The sequence below is a fragment of the Phyllostomus discolor genome, chromosome 7 (genome assembly GCF_004126475.2).
Source record: "Phyllostomus discolor isolate MPI-MPIP mPhyDis1 chromosome 7, mPhyDis1.pri.v3, whole genome shotgun sequence".
Classification (NCBI taxonomy): Eukaryota; Metazoa; Chordata; class Mammalia; order Chiroptera; family Phyllostomidae; genus Phyllostomus; species Phyllostomus discolor.
This window is the reverse complement of record NC_040909.2, coordinates 129031152-129058511: the sequence shown is the minus strand read 5'-3', so window position 1 is coordinate 129058511 and position 27360 is coordinate 129031152. Positions and strand designations below refer to the sequence as shown.

Here is a 27360-nt window from a genome sequence, read left to right as displayed (position 1 = left end):
GGCTGACCTGGAGTCAGTATAGACCTTTTCGAATATAGTAAGAATCTCATATGTATTTTTTACTTATTTTGGATCTTCTGTGGTGTGCACATAGAAGAGGCACCAATATTTATGGATGAAACAGAAGATAAAAGCCCAGTTCCTGGTCCCGCCTCCAGGTCCAGCCAGCCTGGTGGTGTTTGCTCTGACAGTGGCCACACGGGTTCCCTCGTTGGGCGCTGGGGCCGGGTGCAGGGTGCGCGGAAGCACGTGCAGTCTCGTCCTCGCTCAGGAAGCGCTGAGCGTGCCTCCGCCAGCTGTGCAGCTTCCACACGTGCTCGCGCTGTCACAGCGGAGCTCTTCCAGATGTCTGCCCTGGCTCAGCCGCTCAAGCCTGGTTCCTCTAAAGCTTTTTCAAACCTGCTGATTTATTTTTTTAAGTTTTAGCCAGGGTCAGGAGGAACAGAAGACGTTGTTAAGCATGTCACAGAGAGCGCTATTTTTAGGGTGCTCCCTGTTGCTCGGATCAGCAGTAATGCTACGGGCAGGGCCCCTGGGGACCGAGGGGGGTGTCATCTGCCGTCTCCTGCCCTCATGCCCAGCTGGATGGAGATACTGCAGTGGGAAGTTTTCTTCGTGGTTCTTTGTCCCCTCCTCTCCGAGTGCCCCAGGCTGCAGAGGCCCCGGGGCGCAGCACACGCAGCATGTTTGGAAACTGCTTGCTCTCACACCGCAGCGCAGCTGTTTCTGTGAAGCCGAGGGCTTTCCCGGGGACGATGAATAACGGGTGACCATCTATGGACAGTATCTGGGAAGGTCACAGCGATAACAAGCAGAGAGACGGGATGCGGGAACTGAGCTCCGAGGTGACCTTCCACAGCCGCAGTGTGCTGTGGAAAGCAAACCGCAGCTTGGGGGACCCACACGGCGACTGTCCATCAGTGAGCTGTCTGGAGTAGCTTAGCCAGGATCGGGGCTGGAGTCCCCTGCTGCCAGTGGGTAGTTCTAGGCTCAAGAACCAACAGCTTGAGGGTGGCTGTAAAGCCCTGACACCCATACTGGTGGGAGATATATAAGCTCGGTGACATGTTCCGGGCTCTCGGCTCCGCCCTTTGCCTGTGACGAGTGCTGGGTGCTGAGTGGTGAAATGCACAGACTCCGGAGGTGCCGCCTGGGTAGGAATCCCGTTTGCTAGCAGGGTGACCTTGAACAACTGACATAAGGCACTTTTCCTGTCTGCACAATGGGAGCAATGATAATACCCACACAACTAGGAGAGCTGCGAGAATCGGACCCATTCGTGCGTGCGAAGGGCGTATCCCAGAGCCCCACACGTCTCAAGCTCTGTGCAAGTGACTCACCTTCCTGTGACCTCACACAAGGCCCTGCAGCGTCCAGCTGCCTGCGTGCCGTTCCGTCCATCCCGTGGCAGTGTTACATGGTCATTTAACCCGCTCCCTGTAATGGGCTTTTGTTTCTAGTTTTCGCTGGTCTGAACAGCGTTTCAACGACCAGCCCCATAGGTAAGGGTTTGCTCTCCTCCTTGATTATCTCCTGTGTTCAGTTTCTCAGAGCAGAATTGCTGGGTCAAGGAGGGGGCAATGCTGCCCAATTTTCCTCCAGAAAAGAACTAGTTTACCAGCAGTGAATGAGTGTGCCAATTTCCTTGCATGGCCAGGTTATTAACTTTTAATCAAATGAAGGTCCAGGAAAAATAGGAGGTATTTCCCTGGGGAGAAAGTGTTCCTTGTCCTGGCTTTATAAGCAATAAAAGCTTAGGAGAACTTGTAAGGGAGCCCAGAGGGGCCCGCAGCTCATGTGAAAGCAGCGCCCTCTGCTGGTTTCTCCAGGCGCAGAGGTGTGAGCCGCGGTAGATGGCGATGCTGAGGCCGGTACCTAAGGCCTGAGCGTGGGGGCAGGTGCCAGGAGCGAGGGGGTGCCATTTTCCCGACTTCTAGCCCTTTGAACAGTCAGCCTCAGGTGACATTCAGTTCTGGTGCAGGTTGACGTACAGCAGGGCTTCTTGACTTGGCGGGGGATTGCTCTTACTCCCCAAGGAACACATTTTGGGGTATTCCCAATGGGGGGCTGCTGCGGACCCCTAGTAGCCAGAGACCAGGCGTTCTGCTGAGCACCCGATGATGCACAGGACTGCCTCCCACAGAGAAACGTCTGGCCCCTGCCTCAGCGGAGTTACGGTTGAGAAACCGTGTTTCAGGGAGTTGCTTAGACGTTTGCTCTTTTCAGATTCAGATAAAATATAAAACTGGTAATATATAATACCACTATTATTCCTAGTATTTTTTTTCTGGTTCTGGAAACCTGTTAGTTTGGCAGAATAAAGTGGAAAATCGTTGGAACGTAAACAGCCCCGTGGCCTTTCCAGAAGGCGGGGGGGGGGGGGGGGCGTCTAACCCATAATAATGTCACGAGTACTAATAAGGGAGGGAATTTTTCTCCTGTTCATTCGACTTGGTTAAACCTGCCATAAATTCCTGCGGCTCCCCCTTGAAGGCCTCGTCGGCTAAAAATAGTGCTGTATTTGACATTTCCCCCCCCTCCTGATTTCATGAGCCTTAGTGTTTTGCTAACATTTATAATTAATTGTGCTTTCCCCTGGTGGTGCGGGATTACCAGCTGCAGCTCCTGCTCACCCCTCCCTCCCCCACGCCCAAGTAAATGCTGATTCAAGCATTGTTTCCAAGAGGCGGAAGGAAGGGGCCTTCGGGAGTCATCTTAGACCAGGGTGTGCCTGGAGGGAAAAGTCTGGCGAGAATTTCGGGGAAATCGAACTGCACTGAAGTTCCCTTCGACATTTGCTGAGTGTGAGGACGGACCTCTTGCACTGGTGTAACCCAAACCCGTGAAAAAATGCCCTATTATTTCATTCTGCCTTAGCCTCGCTGGCCTCTGAATACTTGAAACAATTAGCCGGCGTGGACTTATTAGCTGCTCTAAAGAATGCTAAGAGGGTTATTTTGTCAGAAGAGGACGGAAAAACAACCGCAGCTTTCCGCTAAATATCAGACGCTGTTTTGGCCCTCCTCCTTGGGAAGTATTTTTTCAAACCATGGGTCACTGATGCGTGAAGTGGGCCGTGAAGTCGATTTCTGGGTCACCACCAGCATTTTAAAACAACGGAGTAGAAAATGTTAGAGGGTATTGTATGTAGTAACGGGAACCTTTGTGTTGGTGGTTGTATAAAAATGTCATCAAACGTAAATATCTGTGCGTGTGTGTGTGTGTGTGAGCGTGAGCACACGCATGTGTGTGGCGAGCAGTCTTCGAGGCGGTGGCTCCGGTTTTACAACGCGGTGAACCCTGGCTGGTGTTTAAACCCCTCCCTTCTCTTTTCGGTGTGTCAATGACTCCGCCCTGTCTCCTGTCTCAACGCTGCCTCTGTTGCTTCCCCAGGGGGCACCAGGGAGATCGGCTCCGCCCTCACCCGGATGTGCATGCGGCACCGGAGCATCGAGGCCAAGCTGAGGCAGTTTTCCAGGTGAGGAGCCCGGTGCGCCCTGCGGCCACGCGCCGCCGTTGCGGATTGCGGGTTAAGACCACGTGGTGGTGTGCAGCCTGACTTGCCGTGAGCGGCACTGGTTTTCCCGTAGCACTGGAATCCCCCCAGCCCACCTCCCATCACAGCCATCGCTCTGCTCATTCATGGATGATGTATCTGTCGGGCCTCTGGTCTCTGAGGACACAGCGGACAGCCAGAGGTCTAGGTCATTGCCTTTGTGGAGCCTACAACCCCCCTTGAGGGTCTGCTCTGTGTTCCTGTGGGTCTCTCCCCACCCCCGGGCCCCACCCCCTGCAGGGGTCTCCTGAACAGGGGCTGTGGCACTGGAGACGGAGGTGGGCCCCGCTGTCCTGGGGCCCACTGCAGAGGACAGTGGGAGCTCGGAGCCCTGCACGATGTCAGCCTCCTGTCTGCAGGGAGAACCGGCGGGGACTGGCATGGGGACTCAGAGTCACCAGTGTTTGAATGAGAACGGCCAGTCTTCCGAGCAGATCGGCATAGTTCAGCAGGTTGCACAGTTCCCCTTTGCGGGTTGCAAGTTGTGTGAGTGGCTGCTAACGGGAAATGCCTCGGACCCTCGTGGTGGGGCCACCCGGCAGGGGACAGGACACAGCAGGAAGCACCTAGGCCCCCGTCCTCAGCTGGCTCTTGGCCCTTGTAAAATGAGGATAACAATTTCTGAAGGGTTTTTGTAAAAATGAATGAAATGCCCACACGTTTACAGCAGAAAGAGCGTGGTATAACAGGTGATGAAATCCAGCTGCTTTCCCTCCTCCTTCTCACACCTGGATGGTGCTCCCCAAACCACACAGTGCCTCCTTCACTGCCTGCTATTTATTGAGCAGCTACTGTGTGCCAGGTGCCGCCTTAGGTGTACAGACAGAGTGGTGAGTGGGACCATACACTGCTCTCACAGAGCGTGCACACTGGACACTAAAGAAACCTCACACGAGGCCAGGCGGGGGTATGTGACACGAGACGGGGTACGTGGGGTGTGGGTGGGGGGCCACTGCCCGACACGGGGCGCTTCACTGGGGAGCCGCTCGGTTCAGAAGAGAGACCTGAGCAGAGACCTGGAAGGAGGAAGGGTGGGAGCCGCGCTGATGGCTGGAGGCGGTGTGCGGGGGAGGGAATCGCAGGTTGGCCCTGGGCAGAGAAGGAGGGCATCGTGCCAAGGACTTGGAGATTCTCAGGGGGCCCGGCACCGAGCAGCAGTGTGAGGACACCTCCTGGGTCATTCCCTCCCGTGCAGGTCAGGCCGTGTGCAGTGTTTTCCGATTTCTCCACCTCGGCTCCGTGGCACAGGAATGGGCCGTTTTCTCCTGTGGGGTAGACCAAAGGCTTGGGCTGCCTGGCTCGCGCGATTCCTCCGTGTGGGGAGCCACCTGCCCCTCCACGGGTGTGCGTGGTCTGCTTGGGAGACAGCACAAAATGAAGGGGTGTCCCTGGGGATACCTTCACCCCTGATCCAGGGGCTGGCAGTCCGGCTTCTCTTTCTTGGAGCTGCCCCCGATTGGCCTGTGCTCAAGACCTAGAATCCTGAATGTACATCAGAATCACGTGGGTCTTTTCAAAACTTAAAAATGGGGGGGGGGGGAGCCTCACGCTCAAAGTTTCCACAAGCTGTGGGGGGAGGCCCAGGTCGCCTCGCCTTTTTAAAGCTCCCCAGGTGTTCCTGTCCTGCATGCAGCCAGAGGAGGCCCCACTGGTGTGCCACGCTGCTCGCTAATAAAAAGCTTTGACTGGGACGGGGATGAGAGGCGAGGTCCCTTCCATCGGTCACACTTACCGCTTCTTAACGGTCCCTGGAAAGCGTCCTGAAAATGAGGTGGTGGCGACATCGGGGATTCAGATGTGAGCTCGGGCCTAGTATGCTGCCTTGTCTCGCTTCAGAGCATCGTGATTTTTGTATGTTTGGACAACCAAGTGTAAATCTTGACAGCACAACTATTACCTGTTTAATGTCTCCTTTTCTTCCTCTTTTTGGTAAAAGCGCTTTAATCGACTGTCTGATAAACCCACTTCAAGAACAGATGGAAGAATGGAAGAAGGTGGCCAACCAGTTGGATAAAGACCACGCAAAAGGTACGTCATCTGAGACGCGTCCAGGCAACGCCGTGGGCTGTGCCTTGGGCCCCGCCTGCCTCACTGGCGTCCCCAGGGCTGCCTCTGTCCCTGCTCCGCCCGCAGGCCTCTCAGTGTCGGAGAGAGGATACGGAGTAGAAAGTGACCTGGGGCAGGGCTCAGTGCTGGCGTTGTGTCACTCGGCCATGGCTGGCCGTGGCTCGGTGGCATTCGTCGTGAGCAGCTGAGTGCAAAGTGAGTGCCGTGCCAGGCTTCGCTGCCCAAGATCTGTCCTGCAGGCATTGCAGCACGTGTTGCACACCAAACCTTTGGTGACACAAGCTAGCCTTGGGGCTCCTGCCCAGAGATGACCCTGTCAGTGCCTCATGGTGCCCCGGGCTCCGGGGACACAGTGGTGCAGACAGACACCACTCCTGTTGGTCTCCTCGGAGCCAAAAGGGGGGGTGCTGGCCACGTGGAAGGGGCAGGGCAGGTTGCCCCAGGGATCCCACAGCCTGCAGGGCGTTCTGGGGGAGGAAAGCGTGTGGGGGGATCTGTGGCAGAAACCTGGAAAGAAAGGGTTGGCTCACAGGCCATGTGAAGAGCATTTAAATGAGAGCCCTGCAGGCTTCAGGCGGGGAAGGGAAGTGATGGGAGTAACTGTGAGGAAACTGGTCGAGTTTGCAACCATTCGAACGGGAGGGCAGCCGAGGAGAGAGGTGACGGTCACTTTAGGTGTCCACGTCCGGGTGATGGCAACGCTGGCCACAGAAACGGGGACACCTAGGAGTGGGCGTGGACTGGTGGGACAGAGGGGGTGGCTGGGCTGGACGTGGTGCGTGTGGGCTGCCCTCCTGGCGGCCTGCAGGGTCCGGCCCAGGTGTTCCTGTGAAGGAGAGGCCGCCGGGTCTCTCCCCATCCCCCTCCCCAGTCCCGTCCCCCCCCCCGGCCACGGTCTCATTTCTGTGGCTGCTGCTGAGGTTCTCTCGCCTGCATTGTAACATGTGCCGCGTCTGGCCACGTGGTTCTCTCTCCAGGAGATCTAGGCCCTAGGGGAAAGTAGAGCACATTGAAAATACGTCCAGATACTTGAGCGGAGAGATTGCGACTTTTTCACATTTAGTGAGATATCCCCAAATGACGCCTTTCCTTGAAGCCAGTCTGAGTGAAGACTGTGGGGAAAACCGCGGTACCTGCTGTAGTTGGTCGTGTCGACGACACCTCTCCGCTCAAAACCTGTCGTGTTTGTTCCGTGTCGTCGTGTTTGCTTCTTCCTGTGACGACAGTAAAGGTGGTGCCGGGAATATTTTCTGTGGAGCAAAATGGTAACTGATTCAACATTCTGCTTTCTCTTAGAGTATAAGAAAGCTCGTCAAGAGATAAAGAAGAAGTCCTCGGATACACTGAAACTGCAGAAGAAGGCCAAAAAAGGTAACTGGACGAGTCCTGCGGGTAGTAGTGTTGCTTTGGGGGAAAGGGACACGTGTTGGACTTGGCTTTGAAGCAGCGAGTGCTCGGGTCAGACCTCCTCACGTTGGACGGCCCTGGAGGGCAGACAGGCGCACAAAGACCCCATCTGAGTTCAAGGTCTCGGTGCAGACTGTCTGTTAATCCGAGGCCCCTGCAAAGTTGCGCTTGACTTGTTTCCTCCCCCCACCTTTGTCTCCGAGATCTGACGGTTGTCACGCCCATTGTACGTTATAATGAAACCTACGAATTTCCCGGAAGCCTTGGGAGCACGCACAAAAGCCTTTATGTAAATGTCCTATTGTCATTATTACAGAAATTATGTCATTTTCTCCATCTTTCACAGCCTGTAATCTTCGAAACCCTTTATTAAGTCTCGTGAGAGTGTTAGAAATGGCTGCTGAGGGCGCCAGGCGTCACCGCTAATAGGGGGATTTGTCTTGGCGTTCACGAGGGTGGGCGCTGCTCCGGAAGGAAGAGCAGACCCCACCCGTGCGAGGGGCCCACCTCCCACCTCCCTGCCTGTCGTCATCCACACACCAGCTTGCTGTCAGCTCCAAGAACTGGCGTTGCTCCTTGGGCGAGGACAGGGAGTTGCAGGAGGAGGAGCTAGCTGCACCCGCTTTGCAAGCATTGGCAACAGTTTACCAAGACCTGAAGTGCAGGGGCTCTCTCGTGAACTGGAGCAGGTGACCAGTTCTTGACACCAAGTTTTCCCCTTTGCTGCTTCACAACTGACAAAATGTCCTTTTCCCCATCAGGCTGCTCTGTGTGTAAAGTTTAGCATTTATTGGGGACCATGATCTTTGGAGGTAGAAATCCCCAAAACCAATGTCCTTTTTCTTAAACAAGAAGTTGGTTTTATTTATTTTCTTTTTAAACAAAATGCACTTGGAGAGGTGGGATAGTTTGGTGGAAGAGAGGTGAGGACAAAGTTTTGATATATTTTTTTTAATCTTTTTTTTTATTTTTATTTTTTAGATTTTGTATTTATTTATTTTTAGGGAGGGAAGGGAGGGAGATAGAGAGAGAGAGAGAAACATTAATGTGCGGTTGCTGGGGGTTATGGCCTGCAACCCAGGAATGTACCCTGGCTGGGAATCGAACCTGGGACACTTTGGTTCCCAGCCCGAGCTCAATCCACTGAGCTACGCCAGCCAGGGCGATATTTCTAAAAAATGTCCTTCTAGTTGTTATTTCAAGACAAAGGCAGCAAAACTGTCACCTATGGTCAGATTTTCTCTCCGTATAGCCCCAGTTGTTGCTTTTCAGATGCGTTTTCTGGGCCTCGGTGCTTCTCAAAATTACCTCCTGGGCACCCACTGGGGCACCTGGGAGCAAGTGTGTGACGAGTAAAAGGGTCTGTGGCCAGTAGCATTTCATTTAGCAAGTCTGGAGGTGGACATTTGTAAATCACACTGCCACCCTCTTCCACTGAGCCTGAGGTTTCGTGGGAGGGTAGGCCACTCACGATCAGGATCTGGCCTCCACCTCACCCACAGCTTGGCACCTTTGAGATGAGAGAGATTGTGGGTTTGGAGGGAGGGTCCAGGGAGGATGTTTATGGCTTGGAAAAGGTTTGGGAGTTTGGTGAAAGCGATGAGGTGTAAGGAAAAGTAGCTAGTTTCCCTTTGCTTTTCCAGACTTCTCTTTTCAGGGTCCTTAAATTCTTGGCTTCAGCGGTAATCCTTTTATCTGAGTTCTGCACAAGGCTGAAACCGTCCTCGACTGTCACTCAAAGTCCCTGGCATTGTCCAGGTAGCGGAATTGGGGCCTCCAGGGGAAGCCGGATAGGTCGAGGGCAGTGCCGCACGCAGGGAAGTTTCTGGCGATTACACTTGCCCGGCACTGGCTCAGGCTGCCTGGGGAGGGTGTGGAGCCTCCCACCTGGGCGCCAGATAGAAAGATTCAGGAGGCGGAAGGGTGCCAGGCTGTGCAGCACGAAGCGGTGCTCTGGCCCTGGGGCTTGGGGATGACTGATGTTTAGTTGGGAGGCGTCCCGGGGCACCTGGGCCTAGAGGCTGAGAGCACGGAGGAGGCTGCAGTCTGCAGGTCCGCCTTTTCCCTCCCACCCACCCACGTACCTGGAGGTCTCAGGCTCCACATCCTCTCCAGACCAGGCGGCTGGGCAGGGGGGCTGAGGTCCATAAGCCACGTTAGTTGCTTGGAATGCTCTGGATGGTTTTCTGCTTACTCCAGAAAACACTTTTTAATGTCTTTCCTGTATTAAAAAACAACAACAACACCTTTTTTCTAAAATATATAATTGTGGGGTTTTGTTTTTGTTTTTTACCAAGTGTTCATATTTGTGTATTTCCGGGGTGAATGGAACCTTCTGGAAGGGACCAGAGTCGCCATTCTGAGTGTCTGTTTGAGACGGAGTGCTCCGGATGTGAGGGTTGGGAGAAACCTGGTTATTTGAGGCTTCCCACTCATTTGGGCCTGGTTAGCGGAAGGGTCGCTTTGGGCCAGAAGCCCCTCCGTGTGCTGCATCTCCAGAGAGGCAGCTTCCCGGGCGTCCGGAGCTGCTCGGAGATGTGCACCCTGTGTCAGGATGGGCAGGTGCTTGGGTGCCGCTCCTTTTTATCCGATGGGACTGGATCTGAGTTACACAGCCGAAGCACCACTTCCCTTTCCCTCCCTTCTCAGCAGCCGGCCAAGCAGCTCTCTGCCGTGCCTTTCTCAAAAATCTGTGATCTTTGACCTGAAAACTCTTCCGATTCCCTCTTTCACAATTCCAGATGCCGGGCGCCCGTAGGCGTGGCCTGAGCACTGCCCTCGACACAGGCAGACACGTGTGGGACGTGACTCTTGCGACCAGTTCACCCTGATTCTCACTCTGCAGCTATCAGCTTTGGTCACACTCTTTGTTGGGCTTTTGTTTTCCCTGTAATATAAAGAGCAGTCCTTTTTAATGTGCAGATATTGAAACAACACTTTTACTTTTTTTAGTTTGTTTTTGGTTAGACTTTATCTCAAATCATTTTGAAACAACTTGGCATGTGCTCCAGCCGTGGGTTGAAGGGGTCTCTTTTTGTGGAAGGCGGGTTCATCGGACAGCTACGGGGAGTAAATACTAGGTAGGGAGTCGGGGGCTAGACAGACTGTCTTCACCCTCCGAGCAGTTCCAGGCTGGTGCCCAGGGCCGGGGCACAGGGCAGGGCCAGCCGGCGGACAGGTGAGGGGACAAGGCAGGTGGGCAGTGGTGCGGGGCGTCTGACCGGGTAACCCCAGTCTCCGCATGGTGCCCCTTGAGCCCCGTCCCTGGTGCTTGATGTCAGCTGAAGGCCTTTAGGCTCCTGGAGGTGCCGTCACCCGTCCGAGGAAATAAGAGGGAGTTGGATGTGGGAAACAGATTTTCTGTTGGTTCCCTGTGTGTGCCACTGTACTGGGCAAAGTCAGCAGCCTTATTTCCCTTCTAACTCCCATGTTATTGTTAACTTAAATTTAAAAAATTAATTATGATGAAACCTTTGTTTCAATCTGTAATGACTAAAATTTTATCAGGGACTTTCTTTGAGAGACCTGGAACATTTTAATACTTGAACCCTCAGGCCTGACGTTTAAGTAGTTGAATCTATCCTTTTCCACCAGAGGCTGCAGAGTTAATATTATAAACCCACTAAACAGCCTCACCAAGTTCCAGACCAGCATATTATTTGCTCTTATACGAAAACTTCAAATTCTTTAATTATTTTTTTCATTTCTACCTGTTCAACTTGTATGCTAGGTGTTTCTAGTTGCTTTTTGAGTTACGGTGTTACCTTTGAAGGGGTTTCTTGGTAAAGCTTCTAAATTGACTTCTTTGGGGAATGTATTCTTCATCTCTCTTTAAAAAAACAAACAACAACAGAAACCCCGGCTGTATTGCCTAAGGGCGAGGACCCCTAACTAGGAAGATTTAGATGCAAAGGAGAGGATTAGCGAGTCAGGAAGTGAGTCTGTGCTGCTCCTGGGGGATGGGGGTGTAATCGCCCTCCTGTGCGATCCCGTGGCTGCCGTGGACTGTGCCACCCGTGAAAGAAAGGTAAGACTGCTGCTCGAATACCAGTTTGACTTTATTATTTTCCTTTTTGTGTCAATTGTGTGTCCTGCACTTTCTCACCGCACGTGCCCCGCCAGTGGAAGCTCTCGGTAAGTCTACCATCTGAATCTCTGGTGGCTGGTCACAGTGTGGTCCCTGCTGTGGGCTTTCTGTGCTTGTCCAGACCTGTGTCAGTGGCCCGAGTGTTCCCGCCAGCTCAGAACAATCAGTGGTGCCTACTTAATTTTCCCTGACTTTAAAAAAATTGTGTGTGTGTGTGTGTGTATTTCGATCACTTTCTTTCTTTGATGTTTGGGGCTTGAACGGGTTAGCATGATACTGTGAGAGCCTTCACGTGATCATAATCCAGTGTTTGACTCACGGAAAGAAGAAATACAGAGTGATTTAAACCCCCCTTTCTCCAGGAAATAAATGTATTTGTACATGCATATATACCTAAGAGTATACATGTATGTCTGTGTTTATATCACAGATGAGACCTGTAGAGCTACACTAAATGACTCCCCCCAAGATAATTCCCAAATCAGGTTTGGTTGTATTAAGCTTCAAAGTATATTTAACTTTTTTTTTAATTTTAATCGTTGTTTGAGTGCAGTTTTCTGTCCTTTATTCCCATCCCAGCCCACCCACCGATCCCTACCCACCTCCCTCCCATTTCTACCCCCGCCTAGTTTTTTTCCATGTGTCCTTTATATTTGTTCCTGTAAATCCTTCCCATTCTCTCCTGAATTTCCCCTAGAATTCTCTGTCCTCTCCCCTCTGGTCACTGTCAGCCTGTCCTCTATTTCAGTGTCTTTGGCTATATTTTGCTTGTTTCTTTGTTTTGTTGTTTAGGTTCCTGTTAAAGGTGAGATCATATGGTATTTGTCTTTCACTGCCTGGCTTTTTTCACTTAGCATAATGCTTTCCAGCTCCATCCAAGCTATTGCAAAGGGTAGGAGCTCCTTCTTTCTTTCTGCAAAATATCTGTAACTTTTTGAAAAGAATCATAGAGTTCTTTTCAAAACCAAGCACTCATTTAAAAAAATCAAAGCCAAAGTACTTCTTATTTCAGCAGAGTTTGTGAAATGGTTCACGTCAAAGGTATTGGATCTTCAAGTTCAATCATCAAAATGACTTCTTCTGGACTGTCAAACCTCACTCTGTGGGTGATTTTGCTACTTAACCGTCAAGTTTGGCGTCTCGTGGCTGTCCCCCATCTCGGAGAGGCCTGTCCATGAGGGGCCCGTGCGGCTCACCGGCCTGGGTGTGCCCGAGCGACTCTGAGCGTTTGCCTGAGCAGCTCCCAGGGGCGTTCCAGTTGGCTTGTGTCATCAACAGGGCACCCGAGCCACACAGGTCTCCCCTACAGGTGGGGACACAGCTGTGCCCCGACCCCCAGGGTTGTGTGTGTGACGCAGCTTGAGCAGTGTCTAGTTGCCTGTGAAGGAGGGTGAGACAGCCCCTGCTTTTGCTCTTGGGGATAAAATTCATACCACACCCCACACGCCATCTTGGAGTGTATTTGTCACTGGCTTTTTAGTACCTTCGCGGTGTTGTGCAGCCGTCACCACCATCTAGTCTCAGAGCATTTGTATCATCCCCAAGAGACACCCCCTGCCTTGTAAGCAGTCACTCCCCCTTCTTCCCTGCCCCCAGCCCCACCGCCGAGGGCAGTTCCAGACCCGACACAGGTGCACACGGCTTTCCTCTCCCTGCAGGTACAGGACTAGGCACAGGTGAGTAGGGACCCGGTCAAGGTCTTTCTGTCACGTTAAAGACTTGACTTTTAGGACTGCGTTGAAGCCCTTGAAGACTCCTTGGCTTCTAGAAGATTCTGCCGTGACAGTGTACATTTGGATTTGATTGTGGCCCTGCTGGACAGCCCGTTAGCAAGTGGCTTTTCTTCGGGCGAGAGGTTACGGTGGCCAGGCCCAGGGATGGAGAGGCGGGTGGGTTCGAGAGCTGTGGAGAAGAGTGGGTGAGAGGAGGAGCTGAAGGGGCCACGGGTTTCTGGACCAGGCGACCGGGCGGAACATGGTAAAATGTTTCCTGGACTGCGGAGGATGAATCTCCTCGGTGACGTGAAGCTTCTGTTGGAGACGCAGCATGGCGAGCCCCAGGTGGGCACGGCATGGCTTCTGGCTGGTCGCTGTGCGGTCTCGTCTTGCTCTTTGCTTGGGTGAATGGCTGATTGCTCGGGACCAGCAAATCTGCATGATGAGAAGCCCCTTCCTTTAGTGAAAGGATTATGGGATCTTTTCAAATTCCTGTACATCAAAGAGGACCTTGAACTGAATACTCATTTAAAAGAAAAAAAGCCACTGTGCCCTGTACCCTCTCCTCTGCTGTGGCGCCCAGGGTAAGGAAGACAACTTCAGGGATGCTGTGTGGCCCCTGGTGACACCTGATGCTCACCCAGCGCTCACCACACACCTGGCACAGGGCTCAGCGCTTCATGCGAGTGCGTGCATTTGGCCCGTGCGAGCTGGGGACTAGCTGTCAGTCACGCCTCACAGATGAGTTGATACAGCATGTTGACAGAGTAACAGGAATTGAGTTTGAAAAAGTCAAAAAGCCTCCGATCTGTCTTGCTTTTGATTTCTGGTTTGGGGGATCAATTAAGAATGGTTGCAGGATATTGGAGGAAGAAGAGAATAATATACGGAGGCCTGATGAGAGTAGCCTTGTGGTTGGAAAAGGAGTTTTTCACTCCACATTCTGATGTCCAGTCTCGCCTTGCGTGTCCATTTCTGCCTTTACCACCTGAAAACCCTGCTGATTGAACTGTGAGGACATGCCATCGATCACAGGACACACCTTAACTTGTTAGGTGTGAAAAGGTGGGCATGTTGGAGTGACAGACAGTATCAGTCTCGGCGGCAGGTGGAAGTCATTTGGTGAGATTCCTGCAGCTTCCTCACACATCTGGCTCGGGAAAGGAAGTGACTTTGGATGTCTCTCTGGCATCCAAAACGATCTTGGCCCAGCGTGTCCTGGGTCTGTCCTCCGCTGGGAAGCCCTTAGCCTCAGAACGGCGCCCGTAGTCCAGGCTTGGACTCAGGTGTGGGGCAAAAGGCCAGGAGGTTCTGGGGCATGCTTACCACCGCTGACTGTCCTTTTAATCATGTTTGTCATGGATGGATATAGACCATTCAGGTCCCGACAGCTCGCTCCCAGGGTTTGTGTTTGCTGCGAGCCTGAGGCTTGTGGATGAGAAAGAACCACGGCCAAGCGTTGCCAGCACAGTGACCCTCAGCAAGCCGCTTTCCCTCCCTCTGTCCAAAGGGGCGTTCATTGCTGCCTTGAGCACATGTATAAAGATTAAAGCAAAAAAGTATAAATGGTAGGAAGAAATGGGATCTTCATTTCATTCCAGAAAGTTTTGTAAACTCTCCCTTACAAAACTCCATTTAAAAAAAAGAAGCCAAGCCCTTTTCCTTTAAGGGAGCTACTTCAGCCGTGACATGTGCCCACGATGCCCCAGGAGCGTTTTCTGCAAAAAAAAAAAAAAAAGAAGAACCGTGGGATTTCCCCTGCGGGAGCAGAGGGCGCCTGGCCTTCCTTTGTTCATCAGCATTCTCCAGCATGAGGCCTGGAAACGGAGAGGGAAAAACGTGCTTAAGACTGAGGTGACTTAGATTGTACAAAGAAGGTCACGGGCAAGTCTTCGCTCAAGAATTTTATCTGGAAAGCCCATTTAAGGCACCCCTCCCTGCTTTTGGCTGCTTGGCCGTCCTGGAATTTGCCGGTTTTGTGGTGTCAGGCCGTTTAAGGCCATCGTGGTTGCAGGCCAGTGAGCAAATGCAGATGAAGTGATTCCATCGGTGCCGCCACCCACTGGCAGATAGATACCTGCGTACCTGTGTCCAGGCAGGTGTGCTGGGTGAGAAGGTACCGTGCTGGGCAGAAACATGCCTGGGGCTTCCGATCGGTGGGGGAGACTGACATCACCCAGAAAGGCAGAAAAATAAAGATGAAACTAGCACTGGGGAGTGTCACGAAGGATAGGTACAGGAAACTTCTAGCTCAAATGACAGAATCCTAATCTTGTGAGAGAGTTTGAGGAGGGCTTAGCTGAAGGATGGGGACCCCCAGGAGAAACAGACTATGCAGGTGGGCAGGAGGGAGAGTGCCTTGAAGGTGGGGTGAGCAGAGGAGGGGAGGAGAAGGCGGGGTCCACCGGCCTGAGGCTGTGAGCGGGCGGGCTGGCCCATGCAAGCCTTGCAGGGCAGGCCCCGTGAAGGGCATTCATTGGGCTTCGCTGGAGAGAAACAGGAGCTATTGACAAGAAGTGGTAATACTTGGGTTTTGACAGCAGTTTGGGGCTGCTGATCTAAACGCAATGAGGTGACGTAGTAGGGGCCCCCTTACAGCTGTCCAGGCGAGAGAGCAGGATGGCCCAGCGAGAATGGCGGTCACAGAGGCGGAACCAGCAGACAGAGTAGAGTCACATGGGAGCTGGGGGGGCGGGGACGTGCGTGGGGGTGTTGGTGACGGCTGTCGTCATGACGTCGCACACAGGGGGGATATGAGCAGGCACCTGTGTGGCACAACCCTGACTTCTTCAGCCTGGAGAGGGTAGTGCATCTTAAAGCCAGTGCATCCAACGGGGCCGTGGAATAATTTCCTCCATAGTTTTTTTATAAATATGATTATACGTTGTGTTCTTGAATTTGAGGAATAAACGTTGTGCTTTTTGGTTATGATTATCCTGAGTGGAAATGTACTCACTGTAACTGTAATTATAGCCATCTTTACAGATTATACTTATTTTAGAACACCACAATTTGAAAAGCCCTTTAATTATAACACAATACATATTTAAGATAAGTTGGCTATAATTATAGAATAATTTAAATTTATGTTTACCAGATTAGACTCCACTCGGTTCTGGTCACTTTGTTTTTCTCTGCGAGTATATTTTTAAAGGTCAGTGTTATTAATTACACGTAGACAGACAGTGCCTGGTAACTTGTGACAGGAAGTAAATAAAATACACGTTTTTCCCATTTCTTATAGTCAGAGTCTGACAGTAAGAGAAATTGCTACTATTCTCAGCACACCCAAGCTGGTTTGGTCAGGCATTGCACACTGTACTCCACCCTCTCCCCCGACTCCCCTCCGCCCTCCCCCACCGAGGCTCAGCACGGCAGACCTGGTCCTCAGCCCCCACATGCCATGGGCGAGAACATCACCCACGAGGCTGGGAGACCTGCAGAAGGCCCGAGCCGGGCCGCGCTGTTCTGCAGGCTGCACAAGAGCAGGGCCTGTGTCGTGTACACGCTCGGTGTATGTGGAGTCAGGTGCACAAGCCTTCCCGTCCCAGGTGGTGACCACCCAGGCTTTCCTCCTGGCGCCGTGTCTGTGGGACAGTGTGTGTCCTCCAGAGGGCGCCCAAGTCTCCCAGCAAGGCCCTGGAGAGAATGGAGAATGCTCGTCTAGACTTCCTGTCCACTAGAAACGTGTGAAACCTGTGGTCTGGTGGCCAGGTCGTGTGTGGGGATGGCTCCCCCGCCTCCTGGTGGCCAGGTCCTGAGTGTGGATGGCTCCCCCTGCCTCCTGGTGGCCAGGTCCTGAGTGTGTGTGTGTGTGTGTGTGTGTCTGTCTGCTGCAGGAGCGGATGGGATTATCCTAAGGGGTAGGTGGTGATAAATGGAGGAATGCGTGAGTGGGTGACCTTGAACGTATGTGGGAACTGGTCAACCAGCAGACTCTTACTCGATGGCATTGTGGGGTGGTGATTCAGTACTGCACGTGGTCACACCTGCCCTACGTGGGTGCTCCCGTGATGAGTGAGAGTCGCACGCACACAGCATTTGCTGTGCCACATGGGCCAGTGAAGGCACTGCCAGGGGCGGCTTCTGGTGGCACGTGAGTCTCCCTATGTGTGCTCACTCAGACCCAACCGCTGCCTCCCAAGTGACTTAACACCCAGCGACCTCTTCTGTTGGGACATTCTTGAAGCCTGACCTCTTGCTCCACATTCAGCCTTCCCATCTACATAGGAGAGAAAGCACAGGTTATTTTCCTCCACTCCAGGCAATTTTCCCTGACGCTTCGTTGTTTCAAACCAAATGATGCATTGCATTTAAAGTTCTCTGTGTCATCGTCCGAGGGGTGTGTGGTGACGGGTCAGGAGCCTCCCTAAGAGGGTAGTGACATCCCTTCCTGGACTCGAGGCAGTGGGCCGGGGGTGCTGAGTCCAGCGACAGAGGGGAGGGGGCGGGCTGCCTGGGCTCTGCCCCGGCTCGCTGCGTGTTCCCCGAATGACCCCGGACGAGTCCCTCACCCTCTCTAGGCCCCGCCTCCACTGAAGTGCCAGCAGGTGCACTTGGATAACCCCTAAGGCCTCCTCCATCGCCGATATTCTGTGTTTAAACGATCAAGCATATGTTGAGCACTTGTGCACACACACACGGCATTGTGCTAAGGGCTGGGAGAGTCCAAGAGCCTGCCCCGAGGAGCTTTTTATTTTTCTTTCCTTGTTTAAAAATGTTTTATTTATTTATTTTTAGAGATAGGGGAAGGAAGGGAGAAAGAGAGGGAGAGAAACATCAATGTGTGGTTGACACTCACACACCCCCTACTGGGGACCTGGACCACAACACAGGCATGTGCCCTGACTGGGAATCAAACCGGCGACCCTTTGGTTCACAGCTCGCTCTCAATCTACTGAGCCACACCAACTAAGGCTGTTTTTCTTTTTTATTGACTTTATTGGGGTGATACTGGTTGGTAAAAATATACAGGTTTCAGGTGTGAAGTTCTGTTACATCATCTGTGTATTATATGATGTGCTCACCACCCCAAGTCAAGTCTCCTTGCATCACCGTGAAGAAGTTAGGAATCCGTTCTCCGGTTTGGACGACAGGGGAAGCCCCTGTTCGGGGCCCAGTGTGGACGCGCAGGAGCTGGTCTCCCAGGCGGTCACCCCCTTGTTCCCACTACAGGTCAGATTACAGCAGCCCCTCCCCCCAAAACGGGGCCTGTTTGTCCATGTTCCTAGAGCCGCAAGCCTTTTCCCTAAAGGGTCAGACTGTAAAGTCTTTGTCACAGAGCTTCCACCCTGTAGTTGTAGCAAGTGTGGGCGTGGTCAGTATGTAAATGATGGTACATGGCTGTGTTCTCATAAAACTTTATTTATAAAGACAGTTTGCCAACCAAGCTCTAGAACTGTTGAAAAGGTTAACACCCTGTCTTAAACTCTCTAAATGGTTGCCTGCATGCTGGGGTCTGTGGGCCTGGCTGCACAGGGGCCCCCCTCAGCAGTGACACCCCCTTCAGTTTTCCACCAGCAGAGACCTGACTGTAGGTCTTTGTATTACTGGGCTTGTGTGACAGGGAGGGCGATCGGAACTCTCCACTGGGGAGTTCAGCCCACGGCCAGGGAGTCCCAGGGGTCCCCGGAGCCAGAAGAGCTGGTGCCTGCCGCCCCGTGCCTTCAGGGAAGGGCCCTTCTGTGCAGACAGAGGCTCTTGGATGGGGGTGGGCCCAGCAAAGCCAGCTGGTGCCCAATTTTGGAAACATCCACAGGTCCTCACCTGTTTATCCCTTCGCCGCTTCAGAATGTTGCAAGAGGAGAGAATACCACCCGGCTGCCAGGTCCTGGGGTTGAGTTGGCAGAAGGCGCCGTGGGGCCCCCCGGGGAATCCGCCGTGCCCAGAATAAGCCAGTGCGCCCTTGCAGCATTGCAGATTGGGAATGGCTAGTCCCGGAAAAACAGCCACCTTCCGTCCTTTCTGGGTGCTACTGAATCACTTTCCTACGCCTTGGCAACGTGTGGTTCCCCTCCAGCACCCGGGGGAAGAGGGGCCCTTGTCCTGGGAGCCGGTGTCTCAGCAAGCCGCGCCTGGGGCTTTGTTCTGTCTGCAGGGAGAGGTGACATCCAGCCGCAGTTGGACAGCGCTCTCCAGGATGTCAACGACAAGTATCTCCTGTTGGAAGAAACGGAAAAGCAGGCCGTCCGGAAGGCTTTGATCGAGGAACGTGGCCGGTTCTGCACCTTCATCTCCATGCTGCGGCCCGTGATTGTGAGTTGGTGGAACGTGCCAGAAGGCCTGAGTGCCAGTTGGGAGGAGATTCTCCTTCTCCACCCGTCACTGAGTCATTGGGAATCTGCTGTGTGTCAGGGGACCCTAGCAGAGTGCCCGAACATGACTTGTCCCCCCACCCCCCGAGCATAGAACTTCCCAGGGATCATCGTGCCTCGGCCCAAGGCCCCCCGGCGTGGCACTCACGGGAAAGTGTTTCTGCCACGGCCCCGTGTTCCTGCAGCATTGCCGTTCATTAAGTTTGTGGTAGAGACAAGAAAGGAGGGGCACGTGACCTCTGTTGAACACACGTGTGCTGTCACGGAGATCTCTAAGCTCTGCTAGACCAAAACACCCACGTCTGTGGCACCGTTGAAGCTGAGTGGCTTCGCAGGAGAGCCTCCCCGCCCGTGGAGGGGGCCGGGCTGCAGGGCCTGGGAGGGAAGACACAGGCAGCCCCCACCCCCACACACCCAGCTGGCCCTGCTGGCCCCAGACACTGTGAGGGAGGCCCACTGACTTGCTTTGGCTCTGGCTCACCGCGGCCGGCAGCATGCAGGCCACTCTGGTGACAGCGGAGCTCCCCTTCCTTCCCAGCCCCCAAACAAAGGGCTGGTGGTGCCTTCAGCAGAGATGTGCCAGTCCCAGGGGGACCCTCTTCTGAAAAGTCCGAAGGGTTAGCCGGGGGCCCTAATAAAAACAGTGGGACCAGGACGAGGAAGTGGGTCGCTCGTGATGATAACAGGCGGTGAACTGCTGTCCCTCAGGAAGAAGAAATCTCCATGCTGGGGGAAATAACTCACCTGCAGACCATCTCGGAAGACCTGAAAAGCCTGACCATGGACCCTCACAAACTGCCCTCCTCGAGTGAACAGGTAGGAGGGTTGGTCAAGCACTCCAGGGAGCAGACCAAAGAGATGAGGTGCAAGGTCACAAGGGTCCCCTGAGGCATTATCCCATTGTGGTGTATAGTGTCGTCATCTCTAGCCATTGCAGAGCCCCTGCTGAACCTGGACTATCTCAGCTGATCTCCTTGGAGAGCGTTGGGTCAAGTCGCTGAGCCAGGGTCGCCTCGCTCATCAGTGATAGAGCTGAGGTGTGAGCCAGGCAGTCGGTTCCAGAGCCTGTGCTCATAACCACTGTGGCCACCTGCCCTCCAGGAATGCACTGTCACGGGAGCACGACAGTGGTGTGTCTTGGTTGTCGTGGCGAACCGTTCTAATTAAGTCATGCATGGGGTTCTCCCTTATCAGAAAGGTGACATTTTCTGTGCTTATTATTTGCTTCATGTGACATTAATGTTGTGTCAAGTGGGAAGAGACATACCTGGGGGAAGAGCTGATGAATCAATCACAGGTTGGCCTTTGCCCTTTGCATAAAGTTCTTATTGCCCCCTGGAGAGCCGGCTCAGAAGACATTGGAGAGCTTGTGTTTCCCGCTCTGTGAAATCGCTCTTATGAGCCCACAGCATGCTGGTGTTCACTCAGTGAATAGACATTTATTGAGCACCTACTATGTGCACAAAAGGTAGAGCTTACACTCAAGTAGTTCTTTGTCAAACGAGGGAGATGGATGTAGAAATAACTGTGAAACAGTTGGTTTGCCCTTGGTTCTGTCGGGTTGTCCAGTATCGGGCCCTGGTCAAACAGGGCACAAGTGACCACTGATGATCAAATGACTAAAATGCAAAATCAATAGTCCTGAAACCATTCGTGCCTCTGTGGTGCCGTCAGACAAAAATCCTGTGGATTCTAGCCTTGGGTGTAAGCGACTCTTGTAAACTGTTTTATCTGTCATTGCAAATCTCCATCTCTCTCTCCATGCCCCTCACCTCCCAGTTAAGTCTGGTTTTACTTGTCTCGGAAAAAGAATTATGACATTAATGGATTAGTAGTGTGGTTCTTTAATTAAAAAACAAAAAGCAAAAACCCCATAATGACATTTTTTCTTTAATCCGCACCCTTGGTAATGGCAGAGTTTTGATGTTACAGGTACTAAGACTTGACAGGTAATGTTTCCTTCCTCAGCACCTCGCTTACCCTCCTGGCTCTGTCCCCTCAGGTGATTTTGGACTTGAAAGGCTCTGATTACAGTTGGTCCTACCAGACACCACCCTCCTCCCCCAGCACCACCATGTCCCGCAAGTCAAGTGTCTGCAGGTAAGTGAAGGGCTCTGCCTCTGCTCTCGGGACAGCTCTCCTTCATGCTCCCGGGAGCTGCCTCTTAGAAATGCTCGCTTTCAATAGCAAGTGGTGATGTCATCGGCTGAAAAAAGCTCCATATGATTTTGGTCTCACTCTTTGGTCTCTGGGTTCATCTCAGATCAGGAGGAAAACCCCATTTGGCCCTAGATGAGTGGACGTAGCTTCCTGTCTTTGATTTGTGTGTCGTAGAGATTTTCCCGCTTTGTGAATTCGAGTTTGATTTCCTTATTCTAGTACGGGCTGATCTTGCACAGGAGGAAGTCATGGTGGCTTGTGCCCTCAGTTTCCCCAGGTTTTTATCTCAGGGTTTCATAAAGTGAATGGCATTCTTGCTTTGTTAACCACTACCCCTCACCACCACCACCACTCGTAACTAGTGCTGCTACTGACAGGCAGTGAGAACTAGCGGGAATGGTTCTGCCGCCTACAAAACTGTTTTCTAGCAGTTTTCTGTTCGAAAACCATTCTTGGCTTGCTGATCACAAAGTCCGTTCTCTTCTTGAAGGATGGAAGCTTGATCACGCCTCACTTACCTTTCTTGGTACACTCCACCTACTCTTCTCCTTCGCTGTTTCAAAACCAAGGGAATCTGGCTTCCTGTGAATTAGCATGGAGAGGAAGGAGCGGGCGGGATCTGCCGCATCTCTGTGGGGTCACGTCTCTGTACACACTTGTGTGTTTTGTTGCCTGTCTGAGCTTGTACAGTAATCGCTGAGCAGGAAGTTCAGACTTCAGACGCTGCCTCCTGCCATTCTGCAACCTGAAAATGTTGGTTGGTTTCACGTCATCCTTTGTGTCTGTGCTGCGTGTTCTGGGTGACAGACAAATCCACTGTTTCTGTTTGTTGCTCAGTAACTAAGAAGACTGTATCTTGCCTGCGTAAAGCAGAGCTGCACGAGGGTCTTCCCTTGTGACAGTTTTAGTTTCCACAGGAAGTCGCAGTGCGCTGACAGCAGCTGGGCGCCGGCTGGAGGGGAGTGCGTGGCTTTCCAGTTGGTCCCCACATGCCCTCGTCCGACTGAGTGCAGGGGACAGCAGGGATCAGGATAATCATTCCCAGCAGCAGTGCTTTTTGCCGGCACACACCGGCGTGTCAGAGCTTTGGCACCGCATCATCGCGGTGTAGACAGGCACAGAGGCCTCGGCCACCTCCTCGGCCATCCGAGTTGGCGGAACTCGACAGGACTCTCGGGGCTAGGAACAGAAACCACAGACTTCGGGATCCCAGGCGGGGTTGTTCCTTTCATGCCGTCAGATGCTTCTAGAGCTGCCCTTTGCACTTTGGCTCCGCTGGTTGGGACCAGGACTGTGTTCACTTTTCTGGTTTTCTTAATCGGAGTTATCGTACAGACTGTGGCGCATGTTTCTTGTGACTGGAAAGGGAATGCAGACAGAACACCCAGAGGGTGTGTGAGGTTTTTCGACATCCTATTTAGTGTTTATTCTCGGAAGCTGACGGCTTCACGTGGATTGCCATTACTCACTGAGAACTGCCTGCGTCTTGCCAGGGGTGCTGTTAGCGCCAGGCCCGAGGGTATTTTAACAGAGAAACACCTATGGTCAGGGCAAGCTGTTCTTTAAAGCATCAGCCTTGTCGATAAAACGCCGACACAAGCACACTGAGTTGATTGGCTGATATTCTTTTTCCGGTGGCCTTGAACTAGGCCTACCCAGGATGAAATTATCTTGAGACATCCGTGGGCGCCTGTGCTGCCAAAGCAGTGGTGGGCAGGGTGACCTTGGCCTCCTGGACCCACCCAGATGGTCCAACCAATGGTAGCGCTTGCACATCCCGTGCAGGTCACACTGATGATGCCTTTGTGGGTTTTGCTGTAGGGCCCTGGTTTCTGCTTGCAGAGGACAGACAAGATCAGCCCCGTCTGTGTTCATGCCACAGTCATGAAGTCCCCAAGCGTTGGTGGTCAGTGACGTGGCAGAATTGGGCAGGATGTGATTTTTCAGAATCACAGGCCTCCATGCTAAAGACCCTCATCACACGGGCAGAGAGCTGAGTCTTGGTGGCTGGTTTTGCCCCCTTGGATCATGTGGAGAAAATAAAAACAACTTTTGTTGACTAGCTTAATGACCTGGCATTTTAGAAACACACCACGCTGTTTGCACTGCTTCTCTTGAGGCCGAGAGCTGATTCCATTTTATTATCGTCCCTTCTCTGCCCCTTGTTTCCTGCCCCCTCCCCTGTCTTACCACCGCCCCGCCCCCTCCGCTCGCCCCGCCCCTCCACTCACCCCGCCCCCTCCGCTCGCCCCACAGCAGCCTGAACAGCGTGAACAGCAGCGACTCGCGGTCCAGCGGCTCCCACTCGCACTCCCCCAGCTCCCACTACCGCTGCCGCAGCTCCAACCTGGCCCAGCAGGCGCCCGTGCGGCTGTCCAGCGTGTCCTCGCACGACTCCGGCTTCATATCCCAGGACGCCTTCCAGTCCAAGTCGCCGTCCCCCATGCCGCCAGAGGCCCCCAACCAGGTAAGGGTGCCCTTGGTCCCCGAGCAGCCGTCGTGCCTGGTGCCCGGACCACTGTCGATGGCCAGACCCACGGAAGGATCTTGGCTCAGATGAGAGAAGAGTCGGGCTTCCTTTCTTGCCTTTAGATGTGTTGCCCCCCCCAAATGGAGAAACGCTGTGAGTCGGGCTTGCAGCCTGTGTTGGTGGTGGCGGCGGCTGAGTCACCACGTGGGTTGGGGGAGTCCTCACTTGTGAGTGGATAGACTCAAAGAGGGTCGGCTGCTCTCTGGCATCCATGTAAGTGCCCGGCTTGGCGTGATGCTGCAGTTAATGGGCGTTTGCACAGTGGGACCACCTCTTCCCCATCTCTGCTTCTCTCTGAGATTCCATCATGGGACGTTGCCTCGGGACCCTCCTTTGCAGTCTTGGGTTCCTCCTATCAGTTTATGCTGAGGATGAGAATGAGTCTTCACAGCTTTTGCAGCTTATTCTGTTGGCACTGTGCTCCTGGGAGAAGGGGAGGTGTTGAATCTCTTCAACCACAGTGGATTACGGGGGGTGGGGCTAGACCTAGCCCAGCCCAGCCGGCCCATACCTATGGAGCAGAGGGGGGGAACCAAGCAGGGCATCACAGCACCTGCCCCGCTCCTCCTCTCTCTGCCCTCGCTCCGCTGGTGCCGGCATTCGGCCTCGCACTTAGTAAGCACCGCAGCACAGATGCTGGGCAACGCCACGGTCCAGGGTGCCCCACGGTGCCATCTGCCAGGCATGGTGGCTTTGAGCCCATCCTGTCCATTGTGAGACTGAACCATACCCAGCCTTTGGTCCAAGATCCCGTGGACAGAAAGTCAGATGCTTGTCTTGTTTGTCCAAGTATCCAGTTTGCCTGACAGTCACGGAACACCTCCGGCACCGCCCCAGGCCCTCCCGCACGTAGGTCCCGCGTCACCCTTCCCGCAGCCACCTGGTCCTATGGTCCCTGTCGTGCTGTGGAGACGGAGGCTTGGAGATGTGAGGGAGCTGCCTGCACCGCACGGCTGTGCGGTGTGGCCTGCAGGTTGAGGACCTGGAAGGGGGTTTCTGACTCCGGGCCCAGAAGCCTTCCTGCTGCACCTCAGCCGCAGGGCGGCCCTGGGAGAGCGTCTGGGGCCACACTGCGCACCGCGCAGGCAGTTGAGGTGCTGTGGGAACCCAGACCCCCGGGGGGCCTCCTGCCTGAGGTGTCTGACCTCCGTGAACCGGAGCTCTCGGTGCCCCACCCACTCCTTGTGGCATTTGTTCAGCTGTCCCTGGAGACCGTGGCCTCTGCCCGTCCTCCTGGGGGAGGGACTTGATTTCAAAGAAATGATCTGGGCCTAGATCTGCAGCTTTAAGTTTGGATGTGCTTGTCCCCGCCGGGGTGCTTCGGCTCGGTCTCTAAGGTGTCCCCACCCGTCCTGCACCCATCCCCACCACGTGTGACGCTGAGCCACACCTGTGTGTCTCTCCGAGGCGGAGTGTGAATGATGGGAAGGAAAGCAGGATTTTGCAATTCCTCAAAGGCTATTTGAATGTGTAGCAGATTTCTGTGTGTTTTTAACCAACTGACAAATTAACCCAGGCTTGTGCACTGACACCCATTTCTAAAAAGAGGGGGGCCACACGCTTGGGCTTTCTTGTGGAGGACTGTGCGTGGGTCAGGCTGTAGCGAGTGTTCCTGCCTCTAGCAGCGCGGCGGGAAGCAGACGGTAGTGGCTGGGAAGTACTTACCTCTCAGAGCCGGCACCCAGATACCCTCGGCCAGCAACTTTAGTTTCAGTAAGCTCAGTGTGCTGCAAAATCTAATAGAGAAATCTGATTTTTTTTTAAAGCATGCGGCTACTTATAATTAGAAAGCAGAGAGGAAATTCAGGGAAACTGTACACGTCACACAGGCCAGAGGAGGCAGCCTCTTGACGGCTTAATGCCGTCTCTGTCGAGGGTGGGACGAAGGGGAGACACGCATCTGTGGGGTGACAGCCCCTCGATTCTCCACGCAGCCACGTGGGCAGAAACGGACGCCGCATGGCAGGGTGTCTTCAAAACTCTCCCTTTTTCCTCCGAGCAGGCTGCGCCCGCCCCTGAGTGCGCCCAGCAGTGGGCCCTGCTCGTGTGCGGGTGTTTTCCTAGAGTTGCTGCCTCTGCCAGTGCAAGAGTGAGCACAGACCAAAAGAGACACGCACCTGCCATCCCGGGCTGGTTTGCTGGTCCTTTTTCCAAGTTGAACGTAGTTGGGTTAGAGGAACTGAAATAAACAGCCCTGGGAAATTATAGTGTTAACTGAACTTCCTTTACACTCGGTTAAGCACTGTATACAGACACACACGTGCATATAAAATCTGGTTTTCACTTCATCGTTAGATATTATTGCTCTCCATTCTAAAAATGAAAATCGAGGTTTGTAGATATTAAGCCCATGGCTCCTTGACAGACAAGTGGCAGAAACAGGACTTAAATCCAAACCTTAAGACTCCAACCCTGGACTGCTAGCCAGACACGGAGCTCGGTGAGCGGCCGTGGCGTCCACCGTGTGGCTACCTACGGCTCCACGGAGCCGCTGGCATTGTGCGGGGTGTCTTCTGGGTTCCTTGCCCCTGCGGGGTGGGGCGGCTCTCGCTCTGTCCCTCGCAGGGCCCCTCGAAAGGTCCCTTTGCAGGGACCTTTCTTTCTTTGGAGGCTGGAAAGGGTGACAGGAACATGAGCCCTGCCTCCTAGACCATGAACACGGGAACGCTCCTGGGGGAGTGATGGTGGACCCTGGTGGGGCTGGGCTTCTGTAAACACCTGGGATGAGCCAGAGGTGGCAGAAGGGGGCCCAGTTTACACAGAAGAGATGGCGGTTGCCACTCATCCATGCCGTGATCTCGAGCGCCTGCCGTAAGCCAGCACAGGACTAGACGCACACAAACCGGGGTCCTGGGGGCTGACAGTCTGGTGGTCCGGGCCTTGCTGGGTCTCACGCTTCTTTTCAAGGGCTTGGAAGCCTCCGCGTGTGCAGCTTTGGGGAAAAAATAATCCTAACGCTCTGCTTCTCTCGTCCTTCCCTTTTCTATGTATACGTGTGTCTCTCTGTGCGTGCTCTTCCCCAACCCCGTTTTTTTTTTTTTAATTTACGGTTACTTTTTGCCGGTGTGTGGTCTGGATTCTGTTGGTCCCCTCACCCCGTGTGGTCCCCCCACCCCCACCCGCTGCAGAACTCGTCCAGCTCGGCCTCCTCGGAAGCCTCCGAAACCTGCCAGTCAGTGAGCGAGTGCAGCTCGCCCACCTCAGTCAGCTCAGGCTCCACCATGGGCGCCTGGGCCTCCGCAGAGAAGGTGACCGACCCGGGTCCCAGCCACCACGGTCCCACCTCTCCCCGCCCCCGGCCCCTCCCCCTCCCCTGCCTGCCGCTTGTGTCTCGGGCGCAGGAACCTGGAAATTCAAAATCTCCACCGAGAGCTTGGGGACGAGGGAGACGAGGTGGAGGGCATTCTCCCTGAGTGGGTGTCTGGCTCCCGAGCAATGAGTGTGAGGTCGTCACCAGGTCGTCCAGAGGGAGAGGCAGGGCTGTGGGGAACTCGGAGGTGTGAAGGCTTCTCCCCAGGACAGTG

General features: G+C 53.7%; 1 protein-coding gene across 13 annotated transcripts in view; it reads left to right on the top strand.

Annotated features, from left to right (window-relative positions):
• The window catches only part of MTSS1 (MTSS I-BAR domain containing 1), a 133435-nt gene that overhangs the window by 99279 nt on the left and 6796 nt on the right, over window positions 1-27360 (top strand). For 4 of the 13 annotated variants that reach the window (XM_036031398.1, XM_028533545.2, XM_036031399.1 and 1 more), the window contains exons 4-12: window positions 3394-3478; window positions 5493-5584; window positions 6920-6994; window positions 11153-11164; window positions 18930-19087; window positions 19855-19962; window positions 21149-21246; window positions 23563-23773; window positions 26965-27084. In XM_036031398.1, coding sequence (XP_035887291.1) covers window positions 3394-3478; window positions 5493-5584; window positions 6920-6994; window positions 11153-11164; window positions 18930-19087; window positions 19855-19962; window positions 21149-21246; window positions 23563-23773; window positions 26965-27084 — 959 coding nt within the window. The remainder of the gene's footprint in view (window positions 1-3393; window positions 3479-5492; window positions 5585-6919; window positions 6995-11152; window positions 11165-18929; window positions 19088-19854; window positions 19963-21148; window positions 21247-23562; window positions 23774-26964; window positions 27085-27360) is intronic. The other 9 variants (XM_028533542.2, XM_028533550.2, XM_028533547.2 and 6 more) reach the window with 3 other exon arrangements.